The sequence below is a fragment of the Paralichthys olivaceus genome, chromosome 16, assembly GCF_024713975.1.
Source record: "Paralichthys olivaceus isolate ysfri-2021 chromosome 16, ASM2471397v2, whole genome shotgun sequence".
NCBI lineage: Eukaryota > Metazoa > Chordata > Actinopteri > Pleuronectiformes > Paralichthyidae > Paralichthys > Paralichthys olivaceus.
Genome location: NC_091108.1, coordinates 19,148,105 through 19,168,219, shown reverse-complemented (window position 1 = coordinate 19,168,219; position 20,115 = coordinate 19,148,105). Strand labels below are relative to the sequence as shown.

The window sequence follows — 20,115 nt, the reverse complement described above, 5'->3', positions numbered from 1 at the left end:
TGAAAGAATCAGGCACGTTGAGGACAAATATATATGAGTTTGTGCAATGTGTAATCTTAATCTAGTGAATTTAAATTCTAGAGAATTGAACTACAAAGTGAATGATGTATTATCTAACTCAGAAACCAGGCACACCAGAGAGGCCTTTGGGCCTATTTAAACTGTTTTACCCAGGATTCTGTGTGTGTGGAACCAGAATTCATGGTAGGCATTCTGTTCCAGGAGGTTTATAAAAGGTCGTAAAAAAGGGTAAAAGTCGCCCAAAAATGAAAATTCACTTATTATCTACTCAAACACATCACCTACCCCTCCATCGGCAAACAATGTTGCAACCAAATCCAATATAATTGCATTAAATGTATATATTTTTTATTATGTCACTCATAACCTGCTCATATTAAATAGGGTCTAAAAAACAATCCTTTAGAGGTGACAGATATTTCACCTCACTCTTGTTCATTATGACCCCAACTGTCTGCATGTCAGGTGTTGCCAGATCAGTGGATTAAAAGGTCTGTCACCTCATTCCTTCTTGCTGTATTCTCACTGGTCAACTTATCAGTTCAAGTTTATAAATAATAATAATAATTACTATTATTTCCATTGACCGTCCTTCCTTCCACAAACGATCAGAGTAAATAAATAAAGTAGAGCCTATTTAAGTGGAAGGAATCCTTCTGTGTGTATTCTGCAATCTGAGAATCACTTTTATTTCTGGGTTTAGTTGCGGTGATGATCTTCATGGAGCTCTGAGCATTACTTTCTCTTATGACGTCACCTCCTCCAGATTGACAAACGGGCTGTTGCTCTCTGTCGCCATCGTGTGGTGAAACTACTGCACGGTCACATGTTGCATTGAAGAAGTGCTGACTGCTCGCTGACGATGTGTGCGAGCGTCGCTGTTGAAACATACTTTACACTGATGGTCACAGATAACTGGACACTGGCATCTGCTGTATAAACACTAGTGCTACATGTAGTAATCGCTTCCACGCTGGCTGACTAGCCTGAGCAGTGGAGCAGGGCTGCTTTAGCATCCAGTCAAGATGGACACCGCAGAGGAAGGTAGCTAATGTTGAAACCTGATTGCCCTAATTGTTAGCGTTAGCCGGAATAACAGCTCATGCTAACACGGTACTATGTGAACTAATAACTAACTGTTGTCAAGTACAATGACTGATTCAATATCTGATTAAACTGACGAAGCTTAGCCGGAATTGGAGAACCCGTTAGCTAATAAGCGATATTTTGTTTGCTAACTAGCATTAGCTTGCTCGCTAACTAGCATTAGCTCGTGTGCTTTTGTAAATAAAATTAGCAACGCGAGGTTCCTGTTTTGACTTTGTTAACACTGACGTTACACCAGTGAGGCGGTAGACGCAGACGCTCGTGTCAAATTGAAGCCATGAATCAACACGATGTATAACATAGTTAAAAGTTAGCGTTGCATACACGGAAAGCAGCCCGTTATCATAACGTTACGTACACACCGCTAACCAGCTAGCGCTAAGCTGACACAGGAGTTCAACAAAGACTTAGGGATCAATGAAATATGCTCATGAAATAATCATTCCTCTCGGGCTGTGACGTTAGCTGACAGCATCTGAACGCAGAGTGCTGTTCACACTGAGGGGGAAGGAATCTCCACCGTCATGTCGTGTTCAGGTGTCTCAAAATGGTTTATTGTTGTTATTCACGTGTTGTTTGCAGCCCTTATTATGTCAGCCGGCTCTGAGTGCTGTGTGGATCCTCACTGGCATCATGTTGTTGCATCCTGGGCTAATTATAGTCACTTTATTTTGGTCCTCCAGTGACATAGGTAATCCAAGGATTACAGTTCGTCCTCCAGTCAGTGTATGACCTGTCCTCGTCTACTCAATGAAGACACATGTTTCACCTAAAACACCACAGTTAGCATGATATTCCTGGTGTGGACATTTTAATCAAGTATTTCAAGATAATTTTACTAAAAACTAAAATCTCCAATCAACAAAAGTAATCAGACCCTGTGCTGCTTGCACTGCTAATTGTGGTCAAGTCCATCCTCTGTGCTTCAATTATTGATCATTGAGTGTGTCTCAGGTTTGATTGAGGTCTGAATTGACAGGTCATAGTTTAGAAAGGCACACACCTGCTCATATGAGGCTCCACGATTCACACTGCATCTCAAGATGTAAACCAAACCATGACTTCCAAGGAGATCTCTGGGAAGTTCAGTGATTTTGAATTTGCGAATGACAGGGAAAAGATGTTAGTCCTTCCAGAGGTACCAGCTGGGGTTCTCCTATAGAGTTGGTGGTTGTTTAGTCAGGATGGTGACCCGAACCACATGGGCGCTGTTAACAGAGCTTTAGAAGTCTTTCAGAGATGGTAGAACCTGCCTGAAGGATGACTCTCAGCAGCGCTCCATCAGAGATCAGCATGGTGGTGGAGGCCTCGTGCTGTAGATACAAACCCATGAAGACATGGAGCTATAACTTGCTGCCAAAGAGGGTTCTATGAAGTACTTTCATAACTGGGAAATGTCTGTTTTTATATGTTATTTACATTTATTTTTAAGGCAAAATGTTAATTCAAAATTCAGTTGTCTGCACAGTAAATTGTGGAAATAGTAGTGGTTCTGAATATTTTCTGAAGCCACTGTTTATCATAAAAATGTGTTTTTTAAAGTTATGCTACTTTGTGCCTTCTGTAAAGCTGACATCTGCCGGGTCTGTCGGTCAGAGGGGAGCCAGGAGAAGCCACTCTACCACCCCTGTGTCTGCACTGGCAGCATCAAGTTCATCCATCAGGAATGGTAGGTTCAGTGGCCAAATCTTAGAACATGCATGTTTTCATGAACTTATCTGCCTCTCCATGCATGTCCAGCATGGACAGAAGTTAGAGAGGTGCCAGTTCACCTCCTGGGCACTGCCGAGGTGCCCTTGAGCAAGGCACCGAACCCCCCAATTGCTCCCCGGGCTCCTTCATGGCTGCCCACTGTTCCGTGTGGTCACTGTGTGGATTGTGTTCCGTTCCCACGGATGGGTTAAATACAGAGGTCAAATTTCCCCATGTTTGCATGTTGCATGCTGTGTGTGGGACCATAAAGAGGAATCTTAATCTTTAAGGGTTAAAGTGAGGATGGTCCCTGTCTTCCCTTTAAAATATTTTGCTCTTACACATGTTGATATGGTTAGAATCGATTGTTGAAATTTACATTTGTTAAAAAAAAATATTTGGGGGAAGAAAACAGCAGGGATTAAAGAAAAGAGATAGTCCTAGTTATAGTTTAGCAAATTAAGACACAATATTAACAGTGAGACATCAATTGAAACGTAATATTTTCTGACAAGGAAGAACTCACATTCTCGTCATGAACAGTCATGGAAACACTGCATGATTTAACTACAGGGCCCCAGATTGAGATTTTCAGAAAAAGAGTGCAGGTGATTTAAAGTTTCTATCAGATAAAAATGGAAAACTCACTTGTTGTCTTTTTGTTTTCACAGCCTACTGCAGTGGTTAAAACACAGCAGAAAAGAATACTGTGAATTATGTAAACACAGGTTTGCATTTACACCAAGTAAGTTGTTTGTTTTTCAATATATCAATGAAGCATGTATTAATCACAAGCTCCTTTAAAGTTACTAATTCTGTCTTTTCTTCAGTCTACTCTCCAGACATGCCATCTCGCTTGCCTGTCCAGGATATCTTTTCAGGTCTGGTCACCAGTATTGGAACAGCCATCAGATACTGGTTCCACTACACGCTGGTGGCCTTTGCCTGGCTAGGCGTTGTGCCTCTCACAGCATGTAAGTCCCATCATCCCATTGTAAAAACAAAACAAAAGGAGATTTCACCAGCAGTTTATTGTTACCACATATTGGATGCACTCCCCAACTTCCCCTGACAGTTTCAAAAAAAAACTGAAGAAAATAAAGTTTCAGTAGTCAATTTTTAAAAGAACTGAAAGGTTGAGCTTCTTTTAAAGAACAAACTTAAATAATCATTCAACCCAGCCTACAGCAGCAATTTAATTCAGATGTTTTAACCCACAAATTATCACTTTTACTCAAGTGGAACTAAGCTTTCATTGTTCTTATTGGCAAAGAATATTGCTCGTTAAGCTTTTTGAAAGTTAAGGCATGCTGTAATGAGAAACATTCAAGAGGCGAGGACAGTCAGTAGCTCAACTGCAGAACAGTCTGAATATAACTTTTTAACTGACTTGTTAACTTGAATTCCAGTAAAAAGTCTCCTGTGACCACTTGTGATCATATCTCACTTGCCAGCTCTATATGCAAATAAATACATTTTTGTCATAATTTCTGTCGTTAAAGACCAAATGATGTTGTTTTCACCTAGTCTTAGTTTAGAGTCATGTCCGATGTACCTGTGTTTGTGTGTTTCAACGAAAGAGCAAGAGGAGTCGGAAGGGGGTGAATGAATCTCGTGCAAATGTGTTGTGAAGAAATATTTGATCAATTTAAGAAACATTTTCATCTTTACGTGCTAATAAGTGTTGATTTCCGTGGTGGCCAAGGTATGAGAGTAACATGAGCACTGAGAAGTATAAAAAAATATTATTAATTTTCACAATTCATTGTGAAACTGTAGTATATCAGAGGATGTCAGCTATATATACAGTATATATATATATATATATAGTTATTTTTATTGTAATAACCCTTTTATATGTTTCCTTTCCTTACAGGTCGCATATACAAGTGTTTATTTACTGGCTCTGTGAGCTCACTCCTCACCCTCCCGTTAGATATGCTTTCAACGTAAGTTTGAATCACTCCCTTTTACTTTGGGTTTTGCTGCTCCTGTCTTACACTGTCTTGCTCCTATATGTTCCCTCTCACTGGAGTCATATAAATAACTCCATGAAGAATCCATTCATAGGTCATCTTTTCTTTTCTGCCATTCCGTTCACTGTATCAAAGTTATCTTTGAAGATTTAGTAAAGTTGAATTAATCCATGATGCACCATCTCCTCTCTCAGACAAAACCTGCTTGCAGACTGTCTCCAGGGTTGTTTTGTGGTCACTTGCACACTGTGCGCCTTCATCAGCCTGGTTTGGCTCAGAGAGCAGATTGTCCATGGTGGCCCCCCTCAGTGGTTGGAGCAGAATCAACCGCCTCTGGTTCCCAACCAGCCCAACGGCCCTGCACCTGAGGTGAGCTCAGTTTATGCTGAAGACTGTACAAGGTTTCTTTTTTCTAGCTGACCAAGGATCAATTATGTTTCACAGTTAATTTTACCACTGGTGCACTAAGATATCACACTGACAAGGTTGTATCTAAAAACGAATTGAGTTAATTTTGACTAAAGGCATTCATTTTTATCTGTGTATCTTCTTTTTGTATTTTTTTCTTAAATTGAATTATTTTAATGACACAAGCACACAGTTTGATTGAAACACACTTGCTTTGATTGAAGCAACAAGCCTTAGGACAGAAATATATTGGTAACAGTAGCAACAAATGAAAAAGCTGTTGCTATGGTTTTTTGGCTCATGCCATAACTTTATCATTGCTAATTACCAAATCAAAAAATATTTGTAAGGTTGATGAGCAAATAGGAGTTCAAATGACTTTATGTCACTGGTGCAGCCTCCGTTGTAGGAGTTCAGGTATCTGAAACGTCTCATTATGATACAGGTGCCAGGTGGTAACGCGGCACTCAACGCCCAGGCCGCAGCTGACGCCGCAGCAGCTCAGCACCCTGCAGACCCTGCCGAAGGCGGTTTGGCTCCTGGCAACCCACATGAAGCCGGTAACCAGGGAAATGATGCTGAACTAGACGAAGACGATGATGGGGAGGAAGACGAAGATGAGGAGGAGGAAGAGGAAGGAAGAGAAGAAGATGCTGCTGATGCCAATAATGGAGGACAAGGTCAGTGTGAGAATAAAAGCACAGAACTGGGATATACTTTGGAATAGTGATTGATTTGTCAATTTGTTTTTAATCTTCGTCTTCAGTAGTGTATGTATGTTGTCAACCTAATAAAACTATGGCTGCAGGTTTACCCTTAGAACTGTTGTACCCCTGTTTGAACAACATCAACATAAAAGCAGTAAAAACAAAAGATTGAACACCTGTTTTTTGCGAGCTGTTTTAATTTCTCTATAATGAAATGTGTTAACCTAAACCTGAGTAAGGAAACACAACCTAACCATAGTAATGGAGCTACAGGGGAATATTTGATACATGCTATACAGTATATTGTTCATAACTGTTACTGTTGTTTCTTATTCTCCTTTGCAGAAGATTTAAACTGGAACGCTCTGGAGTGGGACCGTGCAGCAGAGGAGCTGACCTGGGAGAGGGTGGGAATCTCTTTTTTATGAATATCTGGTTCAAATAAGGGCTTTGATGTCGCTATGTCATAATGCTAATACAGCAAAGTCAATGGAGGCTGTCAGGCTGTTTGCAGATGAATTTGAGATAAAGGGCTCGACAGGAAGCATCCATCTTACTGTAGATTGGTTAAGCAACACTTATTCTTGGATATTTCAGTGAGGTTTTTTGTTGCTGACTTGGAGTAGGATCAGTACATCTCTTCTTCATTATTAATTGGAGCAGCTGTTTTACTAAGACCAGTAGTATTAAATGGTAAATGATTTGTATTTATATAGAGTTTTTCTCGTCTTGATGACCACTCAAAGCACTTTACAGTAAAGTTTATTATTCACCCATTCACACACACGTTCATACAGTGCATCTATGAGCAGCACTTTTTCTATGAGGGGCAATTTGGGGATCAGTTTCTTGCCCAGGCAAGCAGAGGCAGAAGACTGGGATTGAACCGCCGAGTAAGGCGTTCTGCTTTACGCAATCAGCCACAGCCTCCCATTATGTTCAATTATGTGTAATGGTAAGTGATAATTGACACTGGTGTCTTTATGTCCCAGATGCTGGGACTGGATGGCTCCCTGGTTTTCCTGGTAAGTGCAAACACCTTTTAATTTGTATTCTGTAATATTTCGACATTAATGTGGTCATGGTGACTGTTATGGGTCATGCTGACTTTGGGCTTCTGCAAACAACTTTCATCAGGGTTGTGTAAGCCTCTTACAGGTTTCCAAGTAAACATGTTTTGTTACATGAATACTTTTAAACACTTGTCTCTGACAAATTGAAGACAGAAAGTAGTTGCTGGGAATGGTCATTTTTGTTAACTAAGTATATAGGCATCTATGCTGTACACCTTATTCATTCAATTATCCAAGCAACCAATTATTTGACGGCCGTACAAAGCATAAATGGAGAAAAATGTCTAGGACAGTAAAAGTGTGTTTTTGTGCACAAGTCCTTGTTTCCCTGAATGGACAACCCATAGTCACAACTGCAACATATATTGGAAATATGCCAGTCTGATATTAACTGGAATTTGTCTAAAGCAACCTCAATGTTAATACAAATATAATCTTCATTGTAGCTGTAGCTAGAAATTATGGAACATTGACAGAGCAGTGTTTTTTGTGTGTTTTCTCTAGGAGCATGTCTTCTGGGTGGTGTCCCTCAATACACTCTTCATCCTAGTCTTTGGTAAGTTGAACCCATAGTGTAGTGATGTACACACTGTCTTTTTTTGATGTGTGATCAGTGCATTTTTTTATTCAAGCATGTTGTTTTCATTGTAGCTCAGTGATGGAAAGACAGTATATCAGTATAATCTAAAGTTCTACCTTAACCTCTTTTTTCCCCCTCTTAGCTTTCTGTCCATATCACATCGGCCATTTCTCTGTGGTTGGACTGGGCTTTGAAGACTATGTAAGTGCACAGCGATATCTGATGAGAAACTTGAAAAGTTTAAATTACCTACCCGCTCTATATTTGGGTTTTCTCATTCACTGAATGAATTTATTCGATATATTTGGTTACAGATTAAAGCTTCACACTTTGACGGCCTTGTCACCACCATACTGGGTTACATCCTCCTAGCAGGAGCTCTCATGGTTTGCCATGTATCCTCTTTATTGATCAAATCACCTCATGGGTATGAGGTATTGCAGTTGTGTTTCCACTGCCTGACATTGTATCAGTAATTTATGTTTTTGATTTCAATTCAAATTTCTCTAATTTTTTAGCCACCACTTGAGTCTTAAAAGAAATGTTGTCTAGTCATGCAGTAACATAACAGGTCAAGCCAGTGGTCAAATTGTTTCTTACATTGTGTGTCAGTCCTTAACTGTGCCCCTTTTAGGTACTAGCTTCATTAGTAAAATTCCAGCGGTCCAGACGACTCCTGGGTGTCTGCTACATTGTTGTCAAGGTAATTAAGGATGCAAGATGAGAATATTTCCAAAAACCATCCAGAAACATTCAAACCACAAGTAGGAAATTATGATTACAGAAAGTAAGTATGAAAACAGACACTAAATTGGATTTGTATTGTCACAGGTGTCCCTGCTGGTTGTCATGGAAATAGGCTTGTTCCCACTGATTTGTGGTTGGTGGCTCGACATTTGCTCACTGGTAAGACAATTATACATGTCCACTGACCCTGACATTCACATACTGACCCTTTAATGACAAACAAAACAGACTGAATGCAATTGATGAAGAAAATTGGTCAACGTTTTATTTGAAAAACAATATTCCCAAATTATATGGAAAACACTGACCATACACCCTGTCCCTTTGTCGATTGCAGGAAATGTTTGATGCCACCTTGAAAGACAGGGAGCAGAGTTTTGACTCGGCTCCTGGTACGACGATGTTCCTCCACTGGCTGGTCGGCATGGTCTACGTCTTTTACTTTGCCTCTTTCATCCTTTTGCTTCGAGAGGTAACGTGGAGAAATTCAGCAAGTCACAATAACATACTGTGAATTCACAAACTATTCATAATATCCAAAATATCTGACCTGCACTTGTGTTTGAACAGGTTCTTCGGCCAGGTGTGCTGTGGTTCCTGAGGAACCTGAACGATCCAGACTTTAACCCAGTCCAAGAGATGATCCACCTGCCCATCTACAGACATCTGCGGAGGTTTATTCTCTCTGTGGTAAGTTGCGCATCCCCCTCTTTTCCACAAAAACTAACCTTCAGTGGCATAACAGCATGAGATTTCTCAATCAATCAATCAAATGTATTTGTATAGCCCGTATTCACAAATCACAGTTCGTCTCATAGGGCTTAACAAGGTGTGACATTCGTTGCCCTTGACCCTCATCAGGAGTAAGGAAAAACTACCCAAAAACACCTATTAACGGGGAAAAACAGAGAAACCTCAGAGAGCCACATGTAAGGGATCCCCCTTCCAGGACAGACAGTGTATTAGATGCCACAAGTAGCAGAGCACATCAATAAATTAATAATATTTAAACATTAATGAGAAAGGACAGTCTCTAACATAAATTAAGAGGTTTATCAAAATATAAAGTACATATAAACTCCAGAAGCAATGTTTGTGCTTTAAACAGTCTCTCGAACCAAGTTATAAAGAAGTTTTGTTTTCATTTACCCAGATGAAAATATAAAACGGAAAAAAAGTTTTCAGGGGAGCTACTTTCCATTGAAACATCTGATGGTGTGGATGTGGTTTACGCAGTAATGGAAAAAACAACTGTGAAAAGACATGGTTCAATCAAAAGTGGGTGTTAGAGTTGAAATTAGTTTGAACTGAATAAAAAATTGTTAAAGTTAAATCTACTACACATTGTTTTCAGCACCAAAATGCTCATTGTAACTGTTTGTGTTGCACTGTGAAAGAATAGGGATACTCTGTGTCTAACCAAAACATCTGTGTGTTTCCAGGTGGTGTTTGGTTCCATAGTTTTGTTGATGCTTTGGCTCCCCATTAGAATCATTAAACTATTCTTCCCAACCTTCCTTCCTTACAACGTCATGCTTTACAGGTACACATGACAACACACAGATTAACATTCTGCAAGTTAAAGGTTCTATCTTATAAAATGAATGTTTATAAGCTGTGGTTTGGTTTGTCACTGCAGCGACGCCCCAGTGAGCGAGCTATCGTTAGAGCTGCTTTTGCTTCAGGTTGTTCTACCGGCACTGTTGGAGCAGGGTCACACTCGCCAGTGGCTTAAGCGGCTTGTTCACGCCTGGACGTTCACAGCTGGATACATGCTGTAAGCGCGAGACACACAAACAAACTCACACGCTGTTAAATGGCAGAAAAGCTGAAATATAATTTGTTGATGGTCTTTTTCTTTTTTTGGTAAAATAAAGGATCACAGTGTTTGGGACTACAAATAAGCCCCAAGTCATAGTTTTCTCTTTACGTGCTTTGTCTTAAAGTAAACGTGAAGTGACTTTACAACAAAGTAATTCCTCAAGTTTCTCCCCACAGTGACCTCCACTCCTACCTGCTCGGAGATCACGAAGATGAGGACAACCAACCACTCAACAATCCTCCCGGTCGCCATAACAACAACCGAATCCCAGGCCTGGGGGAGGGGCTTCACGCTGCCCATCAGGCTATACTGCAGCAGGGCGGTCCCATCGGTTTCCAGCCGTACCACCGGCCTGTCCAGTTTCCCCTCAAGGTGACTGATGCCATGACAGTTCTTCATGTCATATTGTCACTGATGAACCTTGTGCCACTCTTAACATTTCCTATGCAAATAATGTTTATCTTTTTCTGTTTGTTTGTCTGTTCAGATCATTCTATTGGTCGTCTTCATGTGTGTGACGCTGTTACTGGCTAGTCTGCTCTGCCTGACACTACCAGGTAAGTTGTAGCCACATGCAGTCATTCTCTGCATTTAACTGTTACTCCTCTGCCCTGTCATTCTTCACACCTCTAATTATGGGTGCGAAGCCCCATGCAATACATTGGCACTTATATTATTATTGCTCGGGCTTATTATTCTTCCGCTTCCGTAAATTTTCGTCCCGCTACTCCTCCCACAAAGTTTGACGCACATTCACACAAAGTACATCAAACCATGTGCATTTTTCTCGATCGGTGTGCTATGACTTTTCTAAGACATTCGTCAAACGGTTCGTAAATTGCAAAAATACCGAAAACCAAATGCATGGGAGTCAAGGTCTCTCGCCCATTTAGAGCGAGCAGTCAAGGTCTCTCGCCCAATTAGAGCGAGTGGGGAAAAAATGGCTGAAAACGGGCGTTACAGAATGTTTCAAGGAAGCCTAAAAGATGCTGGTTTTTCAAAATAAAACCCCCGGATGGTTACAGGATGTTCCCAGGGAGTCTGAAAAAGAGTGGATTTTCAAAATAAAATCCACAAATAGTTACAGAATGTTCCCAGGAAGCCTGAAAGATGCTGGATTTTCAAAATAAAACCCCACAATAGTTACAGGATGTTCCCAGGAAGCCTGAAGGAGGCTGAATTTTTAAAATGAAATCCCATGGATGGTGATTATACCTTATAACATGGTTTCTCTCTGTCTCTGAAATTGGTCAAGCCAATCAGTCACCACTCTGGATCATGTGATCAAAATGCAGCTTTTATACATGTCTTTCTCTCTCACTGTCTCACTCTCTCTCCCAGGGTCTCTCTCCTTCCTCTCGAACTGTTACAGTCTCTAACTCTCTCTCTCTCTCTCTCTCTGAAATTGGTCAACTCTCAGGGTCTCTGTCCTTCGTCTTAAAGGAAATGTCTCTCTGTGCGTGAGCATCGGCGACGAGCACAAGGCACCCATTCAAAATGTCTCGGCAGGAGAGATTTTCTAGTTCTTACCTGTCCTCCTCCTCTTCCCCCAGTGTGTGTGGGTCGCTGGCTGATGTCTTTCTGGATGGGCAGTGCCATGGTTCATGAGCTGTACACAGCAGCCAGTGGTCTCTACGTCTGCTGGCTGTCCATTCGAGCTGCCACAGTGCTGCTGTCCTGGATGCCACAGGGACGAAGCATCATCATGCTCAAAGTCCACGAGTGGACGCTCATGGTAATGTGTCTGTAGTCTTCCCAGTAAATGACCAAAATGAAACTCCTACTGAGGCGAACCTTTGTGTTTCATTGTGCTATCTTGTTTATACAGATTCTAAAGACCGTCGTGGTGGCTGTGCTGTTAGCTGGAGTGATACCTCTGCTGTTGGGTCTGCTGTTCGAGCTGGTCATTGTGGCTCCTCTCAGAGTCCCACTGGACCAGACGCCACTCTTCTATCCCTGGCAGGTAAGACCATGGAGTTTGTATGTGGGACTAATAACATCATCCACAGCACTTAATTGTTTCCCTGTAACGCCTGGGTCACACTGGTCGCTGATCCGCTGTGTCTCGCACGAGTATGTTGTTCACAAAGGGAGCAAGTCTTTGCACACAAGCCACTCATGCATCCAGTGTGGCCTGGGTGTAAGGCCTCAGTTATGCTCCCTTGCTGACATGGACAGCTGCAGACTCCAACGATGTGTTGAAGTTCATATCAAACGACTTTCTAGTCCTCTTGATTTCTACTCAGAGAAGTACATGGGATTTTTGGCACACCTGTCACTCGTTTCACAAATTCAGCCGACATTTAGTCTCATTCACAAAGTCGCACAAACAGGTTTTTGTGACGCTGAACAGATGCAGAAATGTTGGGACAAAGCTCATTGTGTTGCAGTTGTTAATTGGTTGACCATTGTGTGGCAGGACTGGGCGCTTGGCGTGCTTCATGCCAAAATCATCGCTGCCATCACACTGATGGGCCCTCAGTGGTGGCTGAAAACTGTCATCGAACAGGTTAGTCACTCGTCTGTCCAGCTTCATATGATCATTAAAACATAATCAAGAGGAATAACACTTTATGTAAGTACAGTGGAACATATTGCCCATTTTGTTGTAAATTTCACCCGTTAAAAATGGAATAGTGTTGGAGTAGTGAAGTAAAAGTATCTTGCTGCTGTAGGTGTATGCTAACGGTATCAGAAACATCGACCTCTACTTCATCCTGCGACGACTGGCTGCTCCAGTCATCTGTGTCCTGCTGCTGTCTCTCTGTGTGCCTTACACCATCTCTAAAGGCATCACACCAATGCTTGGTAAGTCTCTATGAATGGTTATTTGTCAGAACATAACAAGTATCAAATTTGAAGGTAGTGGATGAGAAGAGCAGATTCATCTCCTCCGTTTTCCCTCACTTGTCCAGTTTCTCTTATCTGCCTGACCTCCTAGTGTAAAGACCGCAGATACTTAGTGTCTAACTCTGACATTTGCGTTCATACATGCTCCTCCTCCGCAGAGTCAAGTGCATGTCTGAAAGCAGCAGGAAGAACACTTGTCCCCAGCCCTTTATGGAAACGAGGATTTTAGTCATAGTGTGAATCAACAGCTCAACACGATGCTGTGGTCATCTCTCTGTAGCCCACCTGCTCCCTCCTTTCCACCCCAGTGTGTCAGTTCCCACAGACATGGAATCACAGACATGCACTGTTTTCTCTTTCCCTCCCTGCTGCTGCAGGTGTACAACCAGTGATGCAGACGCTGGTGGAGAGGAGGATCTATCCGTTCCTGCTGATGGTGGTCATACTGTTGGCCATTCTATCCTTCCAGATACGACAGTTCAAACGCTTATACGAACACATCAAAAATGACAAGTCAGTACACCACTAAATGTCTTCAGCATGAACTTAGACCTGGGGGCAAACAAGCTATATTTCTATTCTACTTCGGTTCATCTTGAGAAATGTCTGTCAGTGGTCAGATATTCCACTACTTAAGAAAAACACAGTCTATTGACAGTCAGCGTCCCAATACGTGCTGTAGTTGGTAAGGGGGTGCTACGGACACATTGTAAAGAAAGCAGCTAGGAGTTGGAAACAGATAAAATCCCTTATGTTTTTTTTATTTTGCATTTTCAATATGTAAATTGTCATGTAACCTATCATTTATTATGTTGTGGCTGAAAACAGAATATTGTACCAATTATTATCTGTAGTAAACACGGTTAAATACTCTTCAGGATTGGCCTGAGAATTACAGATGGTTTATATTTTATATATATATTGTTTGGGTGTTGCATCTGTGTTATATGTGATTGACTTTTTAATAACACAAAATAATATACACAACACAAAAAGGCTGTTCGAATGACACATGAAGATCAAGCGAGAAAGATCGTCAAACATTCTGTTTTGTGACAGAGAATGAGAAAAAGTAAAGCCAACCCTACTGGAAAGTAAAATGTAGGTGTTTGAGTGTGAATCCTTAAATTATTTCTGAACAGCTATCTTTCCCGTCTCTTACAGATACCTGGTCGGACAGAGACTTGTAAACTATGAACGTAAGACAGGCAGGAGCACATCCAGCTCCGCCTACAGCAGCTCTTCGTAGAGCTGACTCTTGCTGTGGGATCAATGGAGCTGCCTCGCTCTGTCCAGCACTGGGAGCTCTGTGGTGAGACTTGGCTGTGTACTTCAGACACGACCTCTGAACGTATGACTGAGCTCTAGTACTAACTCTCAGTACTGCAACAGCAGGTTTGGAGACAAAGACCTTCAACAGTTTCAACGCAATTTTTTGTGAAGACTGTCAGCATGAGTGAAACTCAGCAGAACCACGACCATGTTAATCCTGTCTAATGTGTCTGTTTTCATGTTCAACGCAGCTGTCCTTCTAAGTGGTAAAGGTTTTAGATGAAGTCGGGTCAGTTGAGCTGAGTTGTTACCTCAGATTGTGGATCCCTTAGTATTTTTTTTTTTTTTTTTATGAAATATTGTTAAGGTCACACTGTGTCTCTGAACAGGATGTTTTCAGGGTTGTGGGGGAGGCAATGGAGACACCCTTGTGGATCTGTTCCAGTTTGTCTCAGATGACACCCTTCACCAGAATGAGGTAGTCAGTGATAAGGAGGGAAATACATCATGTAGCAATGTGATTGTATTTTTTTTGTAGATTTTTTTATTAGACGTGTTTTCATTGATTTTTAGTGTTTAGTTGCTGGATTGAACTGTTAGAAAGGATTCATTTTTAACTGAAGGCACAGTCTGGACACTGCCCAGGACATTTATGTTCCCTTATATACTCTCTTGAATTGTTAAGCAGTCCTGGTTGTGTACGACCCTCCTGAGCTTTTGTTACAAAACAAGTGAAGTCCAGCGACAGGAGAGGAGTTTATGAATCTGAAAAAAATGTGGGAGTGCAGCACATAAAAGGCTTCAAAGAACATTTAAACAGTAAAAGCGGCCTTTCAGAATTGCATTACGTTCTTAAGTAACACCCTTAGATCGACACTGATTGCTTTATGTAAATATTTATTTTCAATGAATTGAAAAGTAATGCTGTTCAGACTCTGACTTGCCCGTGTCCTGTTATGAGACAACAGCTGAAAGCAACTCTAAATGACAACACTGAGTCAAGTGATTCAAATGCAGGTTCGCCCATCAGGAGATCAGTCGGTGGATGTGGCCACTGTTTACCTTTGACATTTCATACCTTCAAAAATCTCAGGTTTTCTTTTTTTTTTCCTCTTTTAAATTTAATTTCCACTGTTGAGCTTAATCAGTCAGGTTGTGACAGCAGTTTTCTAAATGTTTGGCCTTTGTTGTGTGATACTCTTTCTGGAGGAAGCTTGGTCTGCTCTCTTAAAGTTCAAACTTGACCCACTTGATCATCATTAAATTGAAATCGGTCTCAACACAAATTCCCCACACTAATCTTCTCTCTCCACATCTTAGGACCAGGAGATTGTTAGCTCACCATAGCATAGCTTGGCATAAAAACTGGAAACACAAAAAGACAAATTGTAAAAGAACGTCACTTTGGCGTTCGACGAGTGTTATGTAAGGGAGTCTGCTGTTCATCAAGTGATCTCATTAAGAAAGAGAATAAACATACACTGTATATAATTATGTACAGTGTTTGGTATATTATAAAATCTATGACAAAACTATGACAATTGAGTTGAAGAATTTTCAAAAAAGATGATGTGTTAGATCAATCATAATATCTGAAACAAGCTCCTGCAATTCTTTATGGGGAGATTTTACGTTTTAATTATTTTAATTTTGTTTTTATCTTTGACAATAACATTTAAGCAGAGGTTAAGATGTTTTTGTTTTCATGCAAATGTGTTAATGTGCTGCACTTTATTACACTGTTAGAAATATTCTCCGTCTGTGTGTAACTGCGTCAACCCTGCAGGGTCTGTGTCTTCTTCACTGAGGTGTCAATATTTCACTGTGGTGACTCTGCACAGCAGGATTCTCATCTGAGACGGATTTCAGTTTAGCGTCTGTTGTTGACACTGTATCTGTGTTAGTGTTTTCACTTGGAGTTTGGTAAATCTATAAACTGCTTTTCTATTGGTAGGGATTGTGAATGACTTTAACTTTAGTGCTGACGGCTATAGTATAGCTGTGTGGAATGCTCACATTATATATGACACTATAAAGTGACCTTTTAGTATCTTGTTGAACTGAGCTGGACACTTTCCATTTTGGTCTTGAATTTCAATTTTTAGAATCAAATGATTTCTATTTTTATATGTGCAAAACAGCAGTGGCATGTACTGTAACACAAAGGTATAAACTTAAAGGTCATTGTTGGTTCAGTAACATGAAACAATAATAAATCACTTTACTGAGTTTTTGAGTGCAGTTTCATATTTACATTGTGGACTTTATGCTCTTCAAACATGTTCTTCGTGTTTTTGTTTTTTTAACTGGTGTTCCCCACCATAGACTGTAAATAAAGTTGGATAACATGTCTCCACTCTCAGATATGAATGCTGCCCCTTTGGAGTCAGAGTGTTTGCTGAGGTCCTGCTAATACATGAGAAAAAAATTATTTGACAGAGACTTTTGTCCATGTCCCATTTACGACCGACACTGCAGCCAGGCACCAGGGTGCAAATGATTTGCTTTGGCTTCATTAAAGGGGAGTGGTCATGTCTTCCATCCTTAAAAAAAGTCTCACTCTTCCCTACATTGCTATTGTGGCGCCCCCTAGCTGCTTAAAGTGTAATGGAGACACTGAATAGTCCAGAAACAAATCTTTTAACAGACTTTTCTTAAATATTTGCATTAGTTCCTTATAAACAACTGGATAATGAGACTTCAGCACATTTAAATGAAGTGATTTACTTTGAATGAGATGTTCAGACACCCTGTTCTGTGGTGACTGTCGTTTTAGCAGAGGTATTTTACCTGCTCATGTTGCCTTTTGTGGGGGATCCCATGAGTCTGAGTTGGTATCAGTTTCTCTGTAAAGTAAAATGACTGCAGCTCAGTTCTTTTTGTTTCTACATGAGACAAAACAGATTTATTGTTTTATTATTATTTTCTCTGAGTAATTGGCATCCACTATTCTCTATACCATATTTAACCCATCAGAGGTAATACTTTCTTCAAAGACTAAATACATAATAGTAGTAATGAAGTAATAAGTAATAAAACTTGAATTGGAAAAAATATTGGGACCTTTAGCCCATGTTTGAGGCAATCATACCAAGTATCAACAAGCTTATTCTTCTGGAATAAGCTAATCAGTGTGAAAACGTACCTGCGTTTAAGTTAAGAGAACATTTTTGCGTTTGCGAATGTTTAAAAAAAAAAAAAACCTGTGGGATTCCTTATTTTAATTTTTTTTCTTTGTTTTTTTTTTAGTTGCTGCTCCATTTCTTTCAGTGTTGATGGTTTCCAGACGTATGTTTTGGGTAATTATCCTGTTCGGAGGAGACAAAACTGTCTGATGCCTCGATAATCTCCTGAGTACACTGTGTCCTGCACTGATTCACATGACTGAGCCTCCTCCACTTTTCACTGTGGGGAGGATCTTCTCTCGTAGACCTTGTATTTTTCCTCTGGGAACGGAGCTCATTTTATCTAATCTGTCTAAAGGACATTTCCCAGCAGCATTGTAATGTCTCCAAATGCGTTTGAGAAAACAATCTGTAAAAGTGGATCTGTAAAAATGGGAAGACACTTTCACTCAGATAGTAACATATGATGCATTGTGGTACTTTGCTGGTGTTTTCCTACGTTCTTTGTCCACCACGTGAAATGTCCCTCAGTTCACTCTGGTGATCATTTTCCTTTTGCAGGGAGGATCTTGATAATATTACATCAATATTATTTGCTCTTCTATCCTTTACCTTCACCATGCTTGGGAAATATTTTCATCCTTAACTCCTCAGAAAACGTTCTTTTCACTGTTGGGTGTGGTGAACACAATAATACCCAACAACAGGATAAGAACCTCCATTTTATAATGGCTGAATAAAGTATGCAAGAAACCTGACATATTTACTGAGGACAATCTGCCTTAAATATCGCGACAACTCATAGCAAACCGCACCACCTCAAATGGTTTCCGATAATTTTGTCAGCACAAATGTAATAAATCTTTATAGCAAGAATTCAGCTCTGTTCAACACTTTCAAATGAGTAAAGACCAAAGAGATTTAAATGGATGCACTGTGTTGTTTCAGCGAGGTGTAACCACGTCTTTACACTTTATAGACAACACATTGTAACAGCAGTTGCTGTCTCATAAATCGTGGCTGTGAATGTGTCTGGTCTTTTAAGGCCTCAGTTCTGTTTTCTTCTGACAGCAGTAAACTTGCAGGTACGTAACAGTGTATGAGATTGTAAAACACTGTCAATTGCTCTCGACACAGAGTTCAGTGACTGACCAGATTCGGTGTAGACACTTATCCTGTAATTTAGTTTTCTCCTAACCTCTGCCAAGGAGGTTTTCGGGGCTATTTGTCAGTTTGTAGGGTTACGCAAACACTATTGAACTACTTTTCTTAAAACTTGAAGAAGGGGTGAGATATAGGCCAAAGAAGAACCCATTAACTTTAGGAGTGGATCCAGGATTGTTTCCCCACTTTGTTTGACATCTCAAGGTTTTTTTTTTTATATATATATTGTGATTTCCCAGAGAATCAGACATGGAACTTAGATGCTATTAAGAGGACTGGTATTTATGATTGTGTTTTAGAGAACTGTTAGTCCTTGTTGAGGATATGCATCAAGTTTGTATTTGTAGATCTGTAAACTGATCACTTTTTAGTTATTGCAAGTAAGTTGATGACCACAATGTGACAGAAAATCTAAATTAAAATGACATAATTTTGAAAAAAACCTTCATAGAGTGTTTTAAACCAACCTGGCTCTGATTTGAAATCATGTCTCTTACTGAAAGAAAACGTTGCTTTAGGAAACAGGAAGCAGGGGTTATTTCTGCTGAATCCAATTACGCGTCAGCTAATGCACAGTCTTAACAGTTTTGGAAGCCAAGGACAGATTAGCAGCATATGTAGCTGAGACAAGATTTCTGCTGTCAAGATAAATCAGATTTTTCCAGCCTGCACTTCATTTTTCACATTCCGATCAACCTTTTCACAGCAATTAAATCAGAGAGTAAGTGTCCCTCCTTAAGGAGCTCTGAGGGGATTAGTGCTGCGTCACAAAGACCTTCCTTTCTTCTGCTTCTCTATTGTCAAACCAGACTTCAGGCTAAAAACAAAACAGTAAATCCATCCAACTATTCCTGGTCACATCTACAAACTGACAGATAATATATTATTCTTACAGCTTTTAATATTACAAATGTGGATGCCTGCAGAAATCATTCAACACTGCTTTTATTTTGAAAGGTTAAAAAATGGAGATTGTATCATGGTAAGATTAGAGTTATCTGTACTTTAGATAAGAAATCGCAGCAGAACGAGTTGACTGTGTTTGTGTTGTTCTCTGTGAGTGGTGTGACCTTTGAGGATTTTCAAATCCTTCTGTTTTATTCATTCAGACACTTCATTCAAAGCTGTATTTAGCCTTCTCTGTTATCTCTGAGCTTTAAGCCTCGATCATTTTATTATATTGTAAAGGTAAAGCTCCCTCTGAAGAACAGAGTGAATCTGCTGTTAAAGGCACATTCACCACAGTGACTAGTTCAGGATTCAATAACACAACTGGAGGAGCTGACAGTGGAAAACAAGGAGAGGATGGGGCCTGTGCTGAGACCAAAGTCGTCTGTGTCAACACTTGCATTGGTCTCTTAAAGATACATTTATGACTGGGTGCTAATTTTATTCTTTTATTCTATCACTTCATTTGTTTTTTGGTATTTCCTGACTTTGACTTATTACAGTGATGAGTTGAGCTGAGATGAGGAGTCTCTGTAGTGTGAGCACCTCAAGATTCTTCACAGCAAAGCAGGTCATTACTTTGATGGCATTAGAGTGTGAGGGAAGACGTCAGGGTTCCTCAT

The 20,115-nt window shown here is 40.3% G+C and overlaps 1 protein-coding gene across 1 annotated transcript; it reads left to right on the top strand.

Annotated features, from left to right (window-relative positions):
• Positions 1-834: 834 nt before the first annotated feature.
• On the top strand, positions 835-16,484 carry LOC109644717 (E3 ubiquitin-protein ligase MARCHF6-like). Its single transcript, XM_020110163.2, has 26 exons — positions 835-1,065; positions 2,698-2,797; positions 3,492-3,565; positions 3,651-3,794; positions 4,697-4,769; positions 4,991-5,165; positions 5,650-5,884; positions 6,257-6,318; positions 6,904-6,936; positions 7,489-7,540; positions 7,707-7,765; positions 7,879-7,959; positions 8,199-8,267; positions 8,396-8,470; positions 8,649-8,783; positions 8,882-9,001; positions 9,754-9,854; positions 9,951-10,088; positions 10,310-10,505; positions 10,621-10,690; positions 11,687-11,868; positions 11,962-12,096; positions 12,553-12,642; positions 12,809-12,941; positions 13,361-13,496; positions 14,148-16,484. The coding sequence occupies exons 1-26, from the start codon at positions 1,047-1,049 to the stop codon at positions 14,230-14,232; spliced, it is 2,772 nt and encodes a 923-aa protein (XP_019965722.2). The 5' UTR covers positions 835-1,046; the 3' UTR covers positions 14,233-16,484.
• Positions 16,485-20,115: the final 3,631 nt, after the last annotated feature.